Source organism: Myotis nattereri (assembly GCF_964212035.1).
Source record: "Myotis nattereri genome assembly, chromosome: 16".
NCBI classification, from domain to species: Eukaryota; Metazoa; Chordata; class Mammalia; order Chiroptera; family Vespertilionidae; genus Myotis; species Myotis nattereri.
In genome coordinates, this window is record NC_138091.1 from 42,234,759 (window position 1) to 42,251,641 (window position 16,883).

At 54.9% G+C, this 16,883-nt stretch overlaps 2 protein-coding genes across 5 annotated transcripts; one reads left to right on the plus strand and one right to left on the minus strand.

Moving 5' to 3' along the window:
- Positions 1-3,080: 3,080 nt before the first annotated feature.
- TMUB2 (transmembrane and ubiquitin like domain containing 2) lies at positions 3,081-7,830 on the plus strand. Of its 4 annotated transcripts, none has more exons than XM_081109092.1 (3): positions 3,081-3,208; positions 5,895-6,461; positions 6,586-7,830. In XM_081109092.1, exons 2-3 carry the CDS (start codon positions 5,920-5,922, stop codon positions 6,947-6,949), a joined length of 906 nt encoding a protein of 301 aa, XP_080965218.1. In that variant the 5' UTR covers positions 3,081-3,208; positions 5,895-5,919; the 3' UTR covers positions 6,950-7,830. The 4 variants fall into 4 exon arrangements, with proteins under 4 accessions (XP_080965218.1, XP_080965220.1, XP_080965219.1 ...); XM_081109094.1 differs by having other exon boundaries at positions 3,082-3,154; XM_081109093.1 differs by lacking the exon at positions 3,081-3,208 and adding an exon at positions 3,321-3,830.
- Positions 7,831-7,912: 82 nt separating this feature from the next.
- Positions 7,913-15,301, minus strand: ATXN7L3 (ataxin 7 like 3). Its single transcript, XM_081109090.1, has 13 exons — positions 15,219-15,301; positions 13,777-13,887; positions 13,347-13,479; positions 13,011-13,182; positions 12,726-12,823; positions 12,518-12,540; positions 12,171-12,216; positions 11,935-11,963; positions 11,552-11,620; positions 11,236-11,279; positions 10,908-10,979; positions 10,660-10,817; positions 7,913-10,562 (listed from the first exon to the last, which is right to left on the minus strand). The coding sequence occupies exons 2-13, from the start codon at positions 13,825-13,827 to the stop codon at positions 10,414-10,416; spliced, it is 1,044 nt and encodes a 347-aa protein (XP_080965216.1). The 5' UTR covers positions 13,828-13,887; positions 15,219-15,301; the 3' UTR covers positions 7,913-10,413.
- Positions 15,302-16,883: the final 1,582 nt, after the last annotated feature.

Sequence of the window (16,883 nt, forward strand, 5' to 3'; positions counted from 1 at the left end):
AGTGGATGATGCCTCAAGCCCGGAGGTGGTGACTGTTGTTGTAACCCCTGATCTTCTGCCACCAATGTATCTAAAATCAGTTTCCTATAAAGAGTGACAGACTCTGCCTCTAGTTGTACTGCCTCTGCCCAAATTGTCATTGTCATTTGAAGGGAAAACCTCACTGGTCTTGAAACCCATGCTCTTGAAATCCTTATTCCCAGGTGTTCCCCCTCCTTGACATAGCCTTCCCACATTTCTTTTTCTTCCCCTGATTGAAGCTGATATCCTCAAGACAACTCAATAGCACTGTTTGATCAACCTAGCAGGTAGCCTTCCTTGGTATCGTATCTATTTTAAAATATATATATATTTTTATTGATTTCAGAAAGGAAGAAAGAGGAAAAGAGAGAAAAAATATCAATGACAAGAGAGAATCATTGATCGGCTGCCTCCTGCACACCCCACAATGGGGATCAAGCCCATGACCCAGGCATGTGTCCTGACCGGGAATCAAACCATGACCTCCTGGTTCATAGACTGATGCTCAACCACTGAGCCAAACTGGCCGGTGGTATCATACCTATTTAAGAGCCTGTGTCTGCCTCAACTAGGCTTGAACAGGTATTTCAGTAAATGGTTGTTGGAGGAATAGATACAGGATGCCTGGGACCCATTTATGGTTGCATTGTGCTCCCCCCTCCCCACACACACCCCAGTGATGCATGGTGTCTTAAACAGTGGTCACCACACTTATGACCTCTGAGGGTCTGTGACCAGAGGACCAGCCACCAGCTGTCCCCCCTCTCTCTCACTTCCTCCTCTGGTTCCAGAGTCAAATGCACCACCATCTTTAAGCCAAGCTAGTTTTTATGAACGCAAATAAATGATTTGTGCACAGTACCCATGTGTGAATGTTGTTAGGTTGAAATGAGACTGAGCTACCTATCACTCCATGTTTGTTTCCCCCACTCTGTACTCTTCCATGGTTCCCAAATTTTCTGCCCTGAGCAGCTGTTACTCTTGTGATAGCAAAAAGAGCATAAGAACAACACAAGACCCCACCCCAGCCCCTGAGCCTAAAGTACCCACTGTGGGAGGGAACTGAGGAGGGACCCTGGGCTCGCCAGTGCCATTCCCATTTGGAGTCATGTGGTAAAGACAAGCCAGGAGTCCTAGAGCTGGCTTCCTGCAGCGGCTGCCCAGGCTCCTCTTCTATGTGGAGTTGTATCCGCAGAGATGCCCTTTGACCAACACAAAGACAGGCTTTTACCTCCTTATGTAGAGCAGTAGAGCAACAATCTTTCCTTTCTTGACATTTTCAGAGCCAAAGGCCCAAGAGGAGAGAGGGAAATCCTCTTTAGTCCTGGGCCCACGCTAGGAGCCTGCTTCTAAGGGTAGGATGCTGAGTTGTCCACCCTCTCACAGCAGGCTGTCCCCACTGAGCTCAGCTTTTCCTGTTATATCTACAACTACAAGATTTCTGTTTAAATAAAACAAAAGAGCCCTAACCGGTTTGGCTCAGTGGATAGAGCATTGACCTGTGGACTGAAGGGTCCCAGGTTCGATTCCAGTCAAGGGCATGTGCCTTGGTTGTGGCCACATCCTCAGTAGGGGGTGTGCAGGAGGCAGCTGATGGCTGTTTCTCTCTCATCAATATTTCTGACTCTCTATCCCTCTCCCTTTCTCTCTGTAAAAAAATCAATAAAATATATTTTTTAAAAAATAAATAAAACAAAAGATACATGTGAATATGTATATTATTTAGGGGTAGGGCAAAAGCACAAAAGAAAAGATTAATAGATGTGGATACAGACAAAGCTTAATGAAAGCACCAAGTCATAAATACAACTAAAAGGCAAAATATTGGAAAATGTACTATAGCTAAAAGATTTTATTCCCTTGATCTGTGAGAGAAAGAAAAACATCTGTTGTATTACCAGTGTTGATTTGGTGTCTCTGTAGTGCCTAGCAGAGAGTGAACACTCACATATCTGTTAAGTAAATGAATGATAATATCAGCGATCAGGGAAGTGCAAATTAAAACAGTAATATGATACTCCACTAGGTTCGGGAAAATTTTTTTTAATGGCGGGAGTATTTTTAAAAAATATTTTTTTATTTCTGAGAGGAAGGGAGAGGAAGAGATCAGCTGCCTCATGCACGCCCCCTACTGGGATGGATCCCGCAACCACAACTGGGACATGTACTCTGGGAATCAAACCGTGACCTCCTGGTTCATAGATTGAAGATCAACCATTGAGCCACACAGACGGGCCATTTTCTATTTCTTGATCCAAGTGCTAGTTCCACCGATGTGTTCTGTTGGCGAAAATTGCCTGAGCTCTTCGCTTGAGTTTGCCCCTGTTCGCATTATTTATACTTTAATAAATTGTTCACCAGAAAACAAAAAAACCCAGCAGATCTTTAGAAAAAAATTTAATTGCAAAAATCTGTATAAGTTCTTGGAAGCTGAACCTTTTCTTGGGCTCCTGCACTTCTTATGTTCTAAACCTCCCCTGAATCTGTGTCTTCTTTGAAATGCTTTCTTGCATAATTTACCCAAGTCCCACGCTACCTGAGGCCGCATTCTCGGAGCACCGGATAGTAACTGGTGTCTCCCTGTTTGTCTCCCGATTAGCCCTGAATTCTTGGAGCTCAGAGAGACCAGACTTTACCGATCCCGCTAACCCGGAACAGTAATAAATCCTACCAGACAGGGAGGCTAGGAGCAGGGCCGGAAGAACTAGATTGGAAAGAGGGAAGTGCTGCTCGGGTTCCGCCCAGCGGTGCCAGCCTGCTCAATCCGCCAGACCCGAAACCACGCCCCCTACCAAGCACCGCCCCCAGCTCCCTCCTGACCCCACCCCTCAACCCAGGGCTCCTCGGACCCCGCCCACTAGGCGTGGCCCTCCCGAGGCGTGGCCCTCCCGAGGCGTGGCCCTCCCAAGATCCCGCTAACAATGACTCCGCCCCTCCTTCCGCTGAGAAACCTGTCCCTTTTAAAGAATACGTTTACGCCAGCCCGCCTTACGTAGCTTTTGCGTCATCAGTGCAAGGCGAGGAGGCGGGACTTCCTGTCTCTGGTTCTAACAGCTTCCGGGAGAAGCCGGAAGAGACTGGACCCTGGACAGAATCGGGGGTAGCCAGTCCCTTCCCCGGCCCCTACGGAAAGGTGAGTCCATCGGCCGTCCTAGAGAAGTCAAAATACTTGGTCTGGCCGTTTCAGGTGAGGTCCTCTTTCCCTATCCTGGCACAGTACCGGTCCAATCCCTTCTTAATTTCCCATGACTCCCCGCGTACACAGGCCCCGCCCCCAGCCCCCCGGCCCCGCCCCGAAGTTTGAGGGGTGTGGATGGTTTGTGACCCACTCACCCGATTTTACCCCTCACCGGCCAGGAGACGTGGGCTTGGGCTCGGCGGCTGGGACCAGGCAACCTTTCGGCTCGGGTGGGCCCGCGGAACCCTCTCCAGTCCGCGGGCATAGGACCGCGCAAACGCGGAGCCTTCGCTTCGAGAAAAGGCAGGGGACGCCCCCTCACCGGCCGGCAGGGTCGCTCCCCGGCTGAGCAGAGGGCGAAGGCCTCCGAGCGGAGGACCTGGGGTCTGCCCGGCCCCCTGCCCACGAAAGTTTCCTGTGTCAGTGCCTGTCTTTTTCGCCTCTTCGCCCGTTTCCTTTTCTGTAAATCGGGGTTAATGACGTTAACCTTCTCACCATCAGGGGTTAGTTGTGGGAGTGATAAATAATTACCACTATTTATTTACTGACCAGTTGCAATGTGCCTGTGCCAGGCACTCTAAGTATTTTGCTTCGATAATTTCCCGTCATCTTTAAAACAACTTGATGAGAGGTAGGTACTGTTTTTAGCAGGGCAATAATGGGATCAGGTTTGTTGTTTTTTTAAATAATCCTCACCTGAGGATATGCTTGCATTGATTTTTAGAGAGAGAGGAAGGGAAAGAGAAAGAAACATCGAGAGGAACATCGATGGGTTGCCTCCCCTACGCGCCCCAACCAGAGATCGGACCTGCAACCTAGTTATGTGCCCTGACTGGGAATCGAACCCACAACCTTCTGGTGTAAGGGACGGCGCTCCAACCAACTGAGCCACCCAGCTAGGGCAGGTAGGTCCTGTTTTTAACCCCATTTTACTTACGAGAAAGTGGAGGTTCTGAGAAAGTTGTCTGAAATTACAGAGCTAGGAAGGGGCAAGACCAGGATTATAAATGAGTGGGTTTTTCTCTGACTCCAGGGCTCATATATAAATAAGAATGTGGACACTGGGCAGACGCTGATACATTCCACACATATGTTTTGAGCAGCTACTATGACATGCTGGGCACTACGGCACATGGAGAAATCCATGCGATCCTTGCCTTCCAGGAGTCTAGCAGAGAGAGATGGACAGATAGATGCATATGAGTCTTAGAGTTGCTGTGAGAATAGTCTGGTAATGATAGTCATTAGACTGGATTTGCCCAGGGACAACTGTGAAAGCAGCAGATTGTCCAGGGGAAAGCGTAGGTACTCCAAGGGGCAAACCGTGATCCTTGCCTTTCTAAGAAACTGCTGAGGGAGAACCTACACAATAGGAAAAGAGGTTGAGGTGTGGATTGAGACAGCTATTTTGGGAACTTTCCAAATCTCTTCTACTCTGGTAGTGGCGTTTTAGTTGTGAGCCTGTAGGGATCCAGTCGGGTGGTATGTCTGAGGTCTGTCCTGCTTTGCTCCCCAGAGCTTGCCAGGAAAGTTTCATAGGAAGCAGACACAGTGCCTGCTGTATAGTGTTTGCTGATAACCTCCCCCTGTAGGGCCTGTGGGGTTTTCTGACTTTTGTCCCTTGGGGGAGATCTGACTATGGCTTTTTAAAAAATATGTTTTTATTGATTTCAGAGGGAGGAAGGGAGAGAGAAACATCAGTGATGAGAGAATCATCGATTGGCTGCCTCCTTCCTACATGCTCCTGGCGATCGAGCCCGCAACCTGGGCATGTGCCCTGACCGTGACCACCTGATTCATGGATTGACACTCAACCACTGAGCCATATCGGTTGGGCTGACTCTGCTTTTGAGGATAAATTGATTTTCTTTGGCTCTTGACATCCGGACCTAGATATGTGACCGTAAGATAGGTTCTTTTATTTTCTTTCTTTTTTTGAGATGGGGTTTTAAATGAGGTACTCTGGCAAGAGTGATTGCGGTATGCCTCCAAATGGGCTCCAAAATAAAATATAGGCTATTTGGTCTCTCTGAGGCCATCGTGGAGGCTCTTCAAAGAGGCACAGTTGCTTGACTAAGTGATAGAAGTCCTAGAGAAACTCAGGGCTCAGAGAAGCAAATGTTTTCCCCAGCTACCAAAAAAACAACAAGCAATTGCAACAGCAACAAAGCTGTAAGGTTTTCCTTATGATCCATGTTCATTGGGTGGTTGGATTGTGAGAGGAAGGGTGTGGAACTTGAGTTTCACAATAGAGATAAAGGGTAAGTCCTTCGCTTTAAGTTGGGAGTTCAGAGTTAGGAAGGTTTGTTTCCCCTTCTGCAGGACAATGAGCTCCATTTTCTTTCAGGGCTGGGTTAGTTAGAAGCTAAACAAACTAGAAACTGATTATGCCCTAGCCAGTTTGGCTCAGTGGATAGAGCGTCAGCCTGCGGACCGAAGGGTCCCGAGTTCGATTCCAGTCAAGGGCACGTACCTCGGTTGTAGGCTTCTCCCTGGCCTGGCCCTGGTTGGGGCACGTGCAGGAGGTAACCAATTCATGTGTTTCTCGCACATCGATGTTTCTGTCTTTTCCTCTCTTCCACTCTCTCTAAAAATCAGTGGAAAAATATCCTCGGATGAGGATTAAAAAAAATAAAGAGAAACCTGGCTGCAACCCCACAGGCCCTGCTGATGTTATCCCCCTTTGTTCCTGCAGTGTGGACCCCGTCAGCAGCCAGGCCATGGGACTCTCTGATGTCACCCTTATTGAGGGTGTGGGTAATGAGGTGACTGTGGTGGCAGGTGTGGTGGTGCTGATTCTAGCCTTGGTCCTAGCTTGGCTTTCTACCTACGTAGCAGACAGCAGTAGCAACCAGCTCCTAGGCACTATTGTGTCAGCTGGCGACACATCCGTCCTCCACCTGGGGCATGTGGACCATCTGGTGGCGGGCCAAGGCACCCCAGAGCCAAATGAACTCCCCCATCCATCAGAGGGTAATGATGAGAAGGCTGAAGAGGCTGGAGAAGGTGGTAGAGACTCTACAGGGGATCCTGGAGCTGGAGGTGGTATTGAGCCCAACCTTGAGCATCTGCTTGACATCCAAGGCCTGCCCAAAAGACAAGTGGGCCCAGAGAGCAGCGGCCCAGAAGCCCCTCTGAGATCTGAGGATAGCACCTGCCTGCTTCCCAGCCCTGGCCTCATCAATGTGCGGCTCAAATTCCTCAATGACACTGAGGAGCGGGCCGTGGCCAGGCCAGAAGATACTGTGGGTACACTAAAGAGGTGAGTGAGCTGAAAAGTGGGAGACTTAAGCCATGTCCCCAATTTTTTCCCCATTGCCCTGCTTTGTTAGTCCAGACCTGTTTGTCTTCTCATTCTTGCTTCTTTCCTTCTTTCCTCTTAACAGTAAATACTTCCCTGGACAAGAGAGCCAGATGAAGCTGATCTACCAGGGCCGCCTGCTGCAGGACCCAGCCCGCACACTTCGCTCCCTGAACATCACCAACAACTGTGTGATTCACTGCCACCGCTCACCTCCAGGGTCAGCTGTTCCAGGCCCCTCAGCCTCCCTGGCCCCCTCCGTCACTGAGCCCCCCAGCCTCGGTGTCAGTGTGGGCAGCCTCATGGTGCCTGTGTTTGTGGTGCTGTTGGGTGTGGTCTGGTACTTCCGTATCAATTACCGCCAGTTCTTCACAGCACCTGCCACTGTCTCCCTGGTTGGGGTCACTGTCTTCTTCAGCTTCCTAGTATTTGGGATGTATGGACGATAAGGACGTAGGGAGAGAAATGAAAGGCATGGTCTTCCTCCTCTATAGCCTCCCCCTTTCCTGGCCAGAGCTGGGCCCAAGGGCCTGGGAGGGAGGGAGGGGTGGAAAGGATATGTTGGGTCCTCTTCCATAGGACAAAGGAGGCCGGTGTGGGGCCTCCCCTTCATGTCCACGAGGGTGGAGAGATCCCCTCTGTGCAAGCACAACTCAGGTAGAAACGAGGGTGTCATCTTCCTTTTTTAGGGTCCCGAAGTTCAGAGCCACCCTGGTGGCCCAGCTCAGTGGGGAGCCTGGGCTCTGAGGATTTCCTCCTGTGACCCTAACTCTTCCCATTGTCCTGCATGTTTGTTCCTCAGCATTCAGGGCCGCCTGCCAGGGCAGTGTAGCATGGCCCCAGCATAATTCTGTAGGGAGCCTGGAGTATCTTTCAGTTTAGTGGAATATCCATCTTTTGACTGAAATCACACAGGCAGGAATGAAGGTTGTGTCAGCTCGTCCTATAGGCACCTAGCTGCCCTCTCCCTTCTCCCTCTACCCCTGTAGCAGGAATAGTGTTCTCTATGTTCTGGACAGTTTCCAGTGTTCTCCCTTTTTTCAAAGCACTTTGCTTGTATTTTTTTTTTAATAGTCCTTTATAGAGCTCTGTCAGGAAGGGGATTGGGGCACAAAGCCAAGCCCCCAGCATTGGGAGAGGCCAAGCCACAGCTGCTGCTACCCTAGGCCTGAGGCTGTAAGCAAGAAACGGCTCTGGCTCTCAGCCAGTGACCTGCACTGCCCAGCTCCAAGGAGCTCTGGGTATGGAGCACTGTGCCCCAGGCCCTTGTCTCTGGGGCTGTTGGATGGAGGGCCAGTGTCTGTGACTGAATAAAGTTCCATTTTGTGGCTATGGAGCTTCCTTTTGTGACATTGAGAGAATGGCTTTGCTCTGCCTCCAGCAACATGGTAATGAGGGTGGGTAGGCCCAGCTACCAACGGGAGATGCAGTTTATTTACACCAGCAGCCATGAGGGGCAGGGGAAATACACAGCGTTTACAAAGTTAGCTACCTGTACAAGATGGATTACATATGCAAAAATAAAAATCTCAAGACCACAGGACAGCGTGAGCCCCCACCCCCCTCCCCCAATGACCCCAGCATGCGGTAATGCCAGGCGGGTGGCCCCTGGGCATGCGGGGGGGAGTGATGCATGGAAGGAAAAGCCACCGGCCATGGAAATTAGTACAGAACCCCCCCACACACACTCAGACACATGATAGGATACAGGGTGGACGACACCTAGCCAGGGTGGGGAGGATGGGAATTGAAACCCACACAGCCTGCTGTTAGAGGGAGGGGACGGGGAGCTCTTAGCCCCTGTTCAACTACATGGTAGGGGGGCATACTCTCCTGGGAAGGAAAGGGATGGGGACTTGTTCTCTCAGGGTCCCTGTTGGACCAAGCCCATCTCTCACCCAGGCTGGGCAGGGGGCTCTGCCCTAAGGCGGCCTGAGGAACAATAGGGAAGTGGATGTGGACAAACCCGTTCCCAAACTACTTCCCACTTCTCTCTCCTCCAACCAGAAGGGGAGAATGGGAGAGGCCAGAGGGGAAAGGGTATATTAGGGCCTGAACTGCAGCTGCCTCTCAGAAGGGAGAATGGCCCCTGGCCTTCCTCCCTTCACCTTCAACCTACTTCCAGGACGTCATTTGGAAGCAGGCTGGAGGCTGGCTGAGATCCTCCTTTACCTCTGGCTTCCCCTTAGAGGGAGAAGACTGGGGGCGGGGAATGGGGGTAGGGTGTCAAGAACAGAGGAGCCCAGGCCCCAGAATTTATTCTAACTCCTGAAAATTTGTTTGGCTTCTTAAAAAATAATCACAATTCTCGGGTTAAAAACAAATTTGCAACCAGGCATCAGCCACAAGTAGAACCACCCCAGGGGGAGGTTGGGGTTCCAGACAGGGTACTATAACCCCATCTATGTTGCTCCCTTAACCCTCTAGGATCCCTAACCCAAATCAGTCCAACAAGTCCTGGGTACTAGCTACCCAATGTGGGATAACTCCTCCTAGGAGGAGGGCAGGGGACACATCCAGCAAATGCCAGAGAACTTGGCTTAGGGTCAACTCCACCCGTGTCAGTCAGCTCTGCTCCCAGCCCAGTCTGCATTCCTCCAACTCAGCTCCTGGGAGTGACGGTGCCCGCATGGAGGTGGGATTGTACATCTCTTCAGGATGTAGACCAGGTAGGTGGGCACACTGGCATGACAGTCCACAGAAGGGCAATGCCTAGACATGATACCCCTTCCCCTCTACTGATAACCCAGAGCACAGAGACTACCCTCTTCCCACCCCACTCCTAGCAAAGGGGAAGAGGTAAAAGATCAGGATTTTCCTCAGAGCCCCAAACCACAAGTACAGAATAAATAACTTAAAAGCGGCTAAGGAAGGGGAAACAGGGCAGGCTTTGGAGGCAGGAGCATCGAGAGAGGAACTGAAGCTGGTCAAGGTGAAAGAGGGGGTAGCAAGCAGCAGTTGGGAACATGGGCTGCCCTGGAAGGCCAATGGGGCAGGGTAGGCAGGAGGAACATGGGGCCACCCCAGGAGGGTGAGGCTGAGCCCCTTCCTGGGGCAGGGAATGAGGTAAGAAAACATTTCAAATAAAGCAGCACCGTTCCCTCTCACCTTGGGGCCCCACTCCTCACCAGCCCTGGATCAGGGAGAAAAGGTAGGGGGAGTCATTTTGATACACAGCTCCCTCTCCCTCCCTCCCCTTGCCCAGTCTTTGAAGCTGTAGAGGCTGGAGGCCCTTTCCTGGCACCCAACAACAAAAGGACAGCTCCTGCTGCTGAGGAGGCCCATGGGACTGAGGGGAAAGGGCTGCCCTGTGAGGGCAGGGAAGGCAGCGGCAGTTCTGGACGCCTACCTCAGCAGACAGCTCACTGTGCCTGCCTACCCCTGGGATTTGGGGCATTTGATAGGATTCTGCACACAGACAGGACATGCCCAGCCCTGCCCCTCAGCTCCAAGCACCGGACCCATTCACATTGCTGAGGGCAGCTGGGGGAGGCCCCCTCCAGGCTCAGCTTCTAACCCACAGCCTCCCAGGTAGCCACAATGCTCCTCGGCACGGCTTAGTCCAGTTCCTGGGTTGGGGGCAGGCAGTGCCCTGGCAGAGTGCCCAGGTCAGGCCCCTGGCCTAGCTGGACATCCAGTAACTCACAGAATAAATATGAAAACCGCCTCCCCACCAAACTTATGTCCAAGGCATAGTATGTCCAGGTCTGAGTCCTGCATGCCGAGGGTCGTACTCCATCGCAGAGGATCCTGACACCCCCCAGGGGCGCATAATTGAATCCTCTGCCTGCCTGGCCCACCAAGCTTCCCAAGCCCAGACCCCCAACAGCCGTCCATTTGCCAGGCTATGCCACCTGGGTGGGGGTCGGGAGAGAGGGCTCTGCTTAGCCAAAGGCTATCACTTGCACCCAAGTCAGTTGATGTCATCGTAGATGCTGGGTGTTGGGGGTGCCGGTGGCTTTGGCTTTTTCTTCTTGTTAGAGCCCAGGCCGGAGGCAGTCCCTACCAGGCTCAGATGGGATTTCTTTTTCTTGGTTTTCCGTGACTCAGAGCTGTTGGTACCTGAAGAGAAAGAGGCACAAGGAATGAGGGCAAGGTTGGAGCAGGAGAACACAAAATGCCCCCACTCCTTTGCTTTGGGCCCAGCTGGATCACCTACCTAGACCCCATCCCTGATTCTCACTCGTCTTGGAGGAGCCTGAATCAGAGGGTGAGAGGTCAGAGGAGCCATCCCACTGAAGCCGGCTGATCAGGGCCTGGCTGTCAGTCATGTCAAAGCTGTCATTATCCAGGGAACTCTCGACCTCTGGAAGGACGCTGGAAAGGGGATGGGCCAGAGAAGAGTTTTACAGACACCAATTTTCCTAACCTTTCAAAACCCACAACCCCTCTTGGAAGGTCACTTACGCGGAGGGTCCAAGGAAGTAAATCCGCACGGCTCGCCGCTGCTCATCCGTATGCTGGGGGCAGCGCAGGGACCTGGTGGGGAGAGAATGATCAGACCCTGACAAGGCAGGAAGGGTCTAAGGTGAAGCCCCTCCCTCATCAGAGGTGGGAGGGCGGACAATAGGGAAGGGATGAACAGAGAGCCCCCAGATTGTGGCCTAAGGCCTGATCATTAGAGGAGGGAGGAGAAGGGTGGGAGTCCCATTGCTCAAGTCCAGGGGTACTCCCAACCCAGGCCCAGGGTGAGTGCAGGAGGGCCCCTGGCCCCCTTTCTAGGTTCTGAGCTCACCTTGTGCACATCTTCTTGGTGTGTTCAGAAATCACCCCACATTGCTGGAAGAGGAATATAAGCTGAAAGGAGGGATGGAGGAGAACCTACTCTAGACACTAGATGTTTTCTTCTATATAAATGCTAGACTGCACATGCAGAAATGGCCCCCAGGTGTCCAGAGCAGACGGTCCCAGACCACCATCGGCCAGGAAACCCAATTCCAGAGAAAGAAGTATATGGCCCAATTGCTATGTCACCAGCTTTCTCCAGGGCCTTGACCACTGCCTGTGGCTTCAGCCCACTCCCAAAGGCCTCCCCTTCCCTGGTTCCTCACCGTGGTGAGCAGGCTACGAAGCTCCTCCGGTCCCAAGGTCTCGTAGCTGATCCCAGTTGAGCTGTTATACTGGGGGAGAACCAGAGGCACAAGTTAGAGAAGCAGCAGTCAAAGAAAAGAGGGTGGGGATGGGGTGCAGACCAGTCCCTCTCAACCCTTTCTAAGTAAGGAAGGCTTAAGACTTCCCAGCAGTTTTTCAATGATTCCTTCCATCCCGCCTGCACATGGTAAGGGGCTGGGGCCCAGAAAGAACATAAAGATCTAAATACCCCATTGATCGATTCTGGCTGTCAGCATTCTGATCCCCACTTGTCTAAATCCCACCCAACCCACAACAAGGAAAATGAGAGGGAACCTAAGAGGGGCAGCCCCTACTCACTCACCTTAAAAGGATCCGAATTGCTAAGTTCCCCTGAAGAAGAAAAAAGAAGGGGAAGGGTGTTTGATGCAGAGGTACAGACAGAGAACCCTGAAAATAACCAGAGAGGAAGTGGGGGTGACAGAAGGATCACAGGCCCTCCCTCGATACCCGTCCCCCAAGCCTCCCACCTCCCACCTCCCAGCAATGAATCCCAGAAAACACAGCTAGAATCACTAAAGTTATTACAGCCCCACTTACCATTTTTGTGTTTTAAAGACTTGGATCTTCGAGGGGAATTGGGGTTCTGGAATGGGAGATACCATAGCTTTGGGGAAAGGGTAACGATAAGGGGGAGCCGAGAACCCAGGGAAGGAAAAAAGATTTGACAAAGAAACATCCTCAAATTTCTACTCTTTCTACCCATTTCCACCCCCATCCTCCCAAGGCCTCTGCTGCCCTCCTGCCCACCACAGACACCCTCATCCCAGAACCCAGAGGTACCCAATGACCTCAGACTTGAGTCAAGATACCCGAGGACTCCCTGCCCAAAGGGGAGGGTATCTGTCCTTCGCCCAAATTTCCCTCATGCTTGCCCCGGCTCTCACCTTGTCTGATTTTCTCTTCTTGGCTGTGTAGGACAAAAGGATAAAGGGCAGGGTCACTTTAAGTTCCCAATCTAAGGGCACCGAAAGAAAAGTACAAAACTACAGTCTCTGCCCTCATTCAAGATAACAAAATGTAGTTTTGTTACCCAATTCCCTCTGGCCCATCTTACCCCCAATGCCCTCCAAGTTTCCCCAGATCCCCAAACACCTTTTTTCTCTGAGCCATAGGACCAGTCGTTGTCATTGATGTCATCATTATCCTCTTGGTCACTCTCAGACTTGTTCATGCTGTTGCTATTGGCAATCCTGACAAAGGTAGGAAAGAGAAAGGCAAAGGCTGCCACCTCTCTCTTACCTCTAGATAGTGGAGCATCTGGGGCCAAGCATCACCCACCCACCCTATGTACCCTACAAATGCCCCCAAGGGACTACACCATGTTACCAGCTGCAAATGATGAGCAGCTCTGGTTTTACCAGGAGGAGAAGCCCTCACCGGCGGTTGGCGATTCGGCTGCTGTTCCGACCCATTCCTAGGCACTTCTCCAGATGGGGAGCAAAGCGGGAAGCGGCAATGCTGCGACTGCAATTGGGGCAAACACACTCCTTGCTCTTCCACTGGTTGAAAACCTGTCCAAAGATGTCCAACCCCGGCTGGTCCACGATCTCTGGGGACAGGAGAGGCGTGGCGATCAGGGCGGGCATTCCCACCCATGGCCTCTTCCAACTCCCTGCCGAAGCTCACAGGAGCTCCAGGCTCTACATGTGATGTGATTTCCAGAGGAACCTCCACGCACTACCAGGACTGCTCTCCTTCAACCCTGAAGCTCACCAAAATCCTTCATGCTATCAGGATCCGTGTCGTCCAAGAAGAAGTAGCCACACTTGACAGCCCGGTGTACCTCAAAGCAGAATCCCAAACAAGAATCCTCGACCAGGTCAGCGTATATCTCCTGAGCGATGGCCTGGGCGCAGGGGAGAACATCCACAGTCACGAGAGTCACGGCCCCGTGGACTGAAAGCAACCCTCACCAACCAAACCTCCTGCCAATTGGCCCTGGCCAAAAATAATGCTTTCTTTGCCATTTCCCCCATCTTGACTTCGCCTTCTTTCTTCTGAATCCTTGGGCCTTTTCAGCTGGCCCTATTCCCTTTAAGGAACAAGGCTGACTACCCAAATTCCTCTTTGGCTTGGATGTCAGTTACAACAACGTAGAGACATCAAGAGAAAGAACTAGAGGCGCCCGTCGGGGAGCCCTCACCTCTAGTTTGCTGTTATCCAGGCCAGACAAAGACATTTCCTCCATTTTCATTTGTAAACTCTTGTGGAGACGGCGCTCTGACTGCTCATAGCACAGCGGGCGGCAACACGGCTGCACACATGGGGGTGGGGGTGTTGGTATGAGTCCAAGGCACCTCTGAACACTGCCACCTCCCCTCCATACCTCCATGCCCAGAGCTTAATCCTGGCATCAGGATATACCCCCCTAAGGCCTAGGCTCACGAAGACTGGATGGTCCTTCAGGGCCTGAAACCCAAGGACGGCCTAGTCCTTCCCAGGCCTTAACTCAGGCCCTGGCTCTACTGCTCATCAGAGTCTGGGTCTATAGGAGGCAGCAGCTCACCCCAGGTCCCCAAAACTCAAAACCCTCTTTGATACCCATGGTGCAATGCAGCAGGGGGAGGAGAAGGAACTCTAAGGCCCCACAGGGTGTGGCAAAGAACTGCACAGACTCCTAAATGCATCCCCCCCTTCCCCAGGCTCTCCTCGGAGTCACCTCTGCTTTCAGCCAGGATGTCCACTTGGGGGGGTACTGCTACCAGAAGTAGGAACGGCCCTAAGACCCTACCACCTTCACCCCAATGACTTCCCGTGGAACAAGCCTGCCGCTCTGGGAGGGGAACAGAGCCCACGGGAACCGGGAGCCAAAGGGGCATGCCTCGCCACCACGAGCAGGAGGGGCAGAGCCCGTGGGCTGACATGCCAGGAGTGGGCACTCCCCTTACCTGTTCTTCTCGGAGATAACCCCCTCCCTCCCTCCGGATCTGCCCGGAAGTCTCTCCAAGAGCCCCAAAGTCCAGGAATCCCCACCGAAGGGCTCGGGAACAGTGCCCACAGTCCGGGGCCCCTCGGAACGGTGGGTGCGAGTTGAGGGAGCCGCCGGCCGCGAGTGGGGTGGGGACTGACAGACGAGCCAGGGGCGCTGGGGAGGGGAGGGTGCCCGGCCTCGGCTCGTCCCCCGTCCCTGCGGCACCGCTGCTGCATCATACCGACGGGGAGGAGAGCCGGGCCGCCGGAGGCCGGCGCCGGTCCGGGACAGGCCGACCCTCCGAGTGGGCAGAGCGGGACGCCGCCGGCCCCTCTCCTCTCCCACCCGCCGGCAGCCCCGGACGGCCGGGCGAGGAGTCCGGGAGGGTGTCGCTATTGTCCCGGGGGCTGGGGCCTGGCTTCCTAACAAAGGCCCCGCGCCCCCTCCCCGGCCGGCCCTGCCCCGCCCCGCCCGAGGGGGACCCAGACAGGGGGAGAGCAGGGGCCCCCGGCCGGGCCGGGAAGCCGGGGGAAGCCGGGCGTTTCCGCGTCGGCCCGGGGGGAGGGGAAGGGGCGCTGACCCAGACCTGGGGGGAGGGGGCCCAAGCCCCGCCTCGGACCCCGCCCCCCGCCTCCCGCAGGCCCCTCCCCCGTCCGTCTCCGTCCCGTACTTACCCCGCCCGGGGGGCCGCGCCGGGGCCCGGCGGCCTCTCAGGGCCGCGTCCTCCGGCGACGGCGGCGGCGGCGGCTGCTCCGGAGCCCCATGTCCGTCGGTCCGTCCTCGCCTCTCCCCGGGGCCCAGGGCCCGGGGCCGGAGGGTCGGGCCGCCCCCCCGCCTCGCCGCCTCACCGGGCGGCCATGGCCCCTTCCCCTCCCTTCTCGTCCCGTCGCCGCCTCCTCCTCCTCCTCACCTCACCCCGCCCGCGCGCAGTCCGCGCGCCGTCCGCGCGCCCCTCCCCCCGCCCCCCACTCCAGCCCGCCTCTCCCGGGCGGGGGGTGCGGCGCGAGCCCAGAGCGCGCGCGCGTGCCGCGACCGGAGGATGGATGGATGGAGCCGGCGAGAGCGCGAGCGTGCGCGCGCGCGCCCCTCTCCCCCTCCCTCGGCGCGGGCCCGAGGCCAAGCGCGAGCGCGCTCCAACCTCCTCCTCTTCCTCCTCCCGCCCCTCCGGCACACCCCGCCCCCGCCCTCCCTTCCTCTTCCTTCTTTCGCTTTCGCGCGCCCAGCGATGGCTCGCGCCTGCTACAAGGGCCCGAGCGCGTGCATCTGCCCCGCGGCCGCCGCTCGGCAGCATTTGCTCCAGGGGGCGGAGACCGAGCGGGGAGGAGGGGCGCCACGCCGCCGGCCAAAGTACCGGCGGATGGGGCCGGGGGCGGGGCCGAGGGCGGGGCCTCCTGGAGTCCCCTCGACCAATCGCCGTCTCGCCGCGGCCGGGCCGGCCCAATAGGTTGGCGGTGAGTGGGGCGGCGTTCAAGGTGAGGTGCGCGGTGCGTTGGGGGCGGAACTTGGTGCCGTCCCGGCCGGCTCCGGGGCGGGGGCAGCGGGTGGCGTCTAAAGAGAGCGCCGGCTCCCAGCCGAGCCTGGGACGCCTTCCGGCCCGGGCTCCCCCGCCCTTCCCTCGGGGCTCCCGGCTCGCCCCCCATTTAAACGGCCCCCCCACCCGGCATTTACGCTTAAACGTGCAGCCACTTCTGCGAAGAGGCCAGAGTTAAAGTGGGGCGCAATTAGCACCTCAGGGCAAACGGAGCCGTGGCGCTGAAGGTGCTCGTCTGAACCTCCGTCCCCCCATTTCTGGATGTATCTCAGCTGCCTCCAGGCCTGCGAACCAGCAGACACCTGAAAGGAGGGTCCTCCCCTGCGGGTGGAGGCCGGTCTGTGCGGTTCTGAGCAGCGCGTCCTCCCCGCCCTCATCCTAATATAGATCCCACACCTGCTCGCCTTTCCTGCTTCCGGAGCCCACGCTGGACTCCCCCCCCCCCCCCCCCAACCTCCTAGACAGACTGCCTGGCACCGGCCCACCCTCCCCCGACCCCGCGCTGGTCTCCGGGGTGTGCCCGTCTCCGCCCGCGCTCACGGTCCCCCTTCACCTTCGGGACGAAGGGCCTTTCCCAGCCTCCGAGCCGCGGGAGGTTTCTAGCCCGGCGCGTCCAGCTCGGTCACGCTCCGTGTCTGGAGTCCCGGGACGGGTGTATGACAGCCCTCTCCCCTCGGAAGATGAGATTAAACGAGGAAAGACTTAAAGCATATACTGTGGGACCATCATTGGCTCTTTCATTTTTAGCAGACATTTATTAGAGAAGACTGTACTAAGTGGTTAAGACGAGAAATCAGATAGGAATTTA

Bases quoted from the DNA above. Each gene is read 5' to 3' on its own strand.
- ATXN7L3 (XM_081109090.1), bottom strand. From the start codon at position 13,827: ATGAAAATGGAGGAAATGTCTTTGTCTGGCCTGGATAACAGCAAACTA. The intron at 13,480-13,776 runs GTGAGGGCTCCC...CCCTGCGCCCAG, and splicing joins TGGATAACAGCAAACTAGAG to GCCATCGCTCAGGAGATATA. The intron at 13,183-13,346 runs GTGAGCTTCAGG...TCCTGTCCCCAG, and splicing joins TGATAGCATGAAGGATTTTG to AGATCGTGGACCAGCCGGGG.
- TMUB2 (XM_081109091.1), top strand. From the start codon at position 5,815: ATGAGGATTAAAAAAAATAAAGAGAAACCTGGCTGCAACCCCACAGGC. The intron at 6,462-6,585 runs GTGAGTGAGCTG...TCCTCTTAACAG, and splicing joins ACTGTGGGTACACTAAAGAG to TAAATACTTCCCTGGACAAG.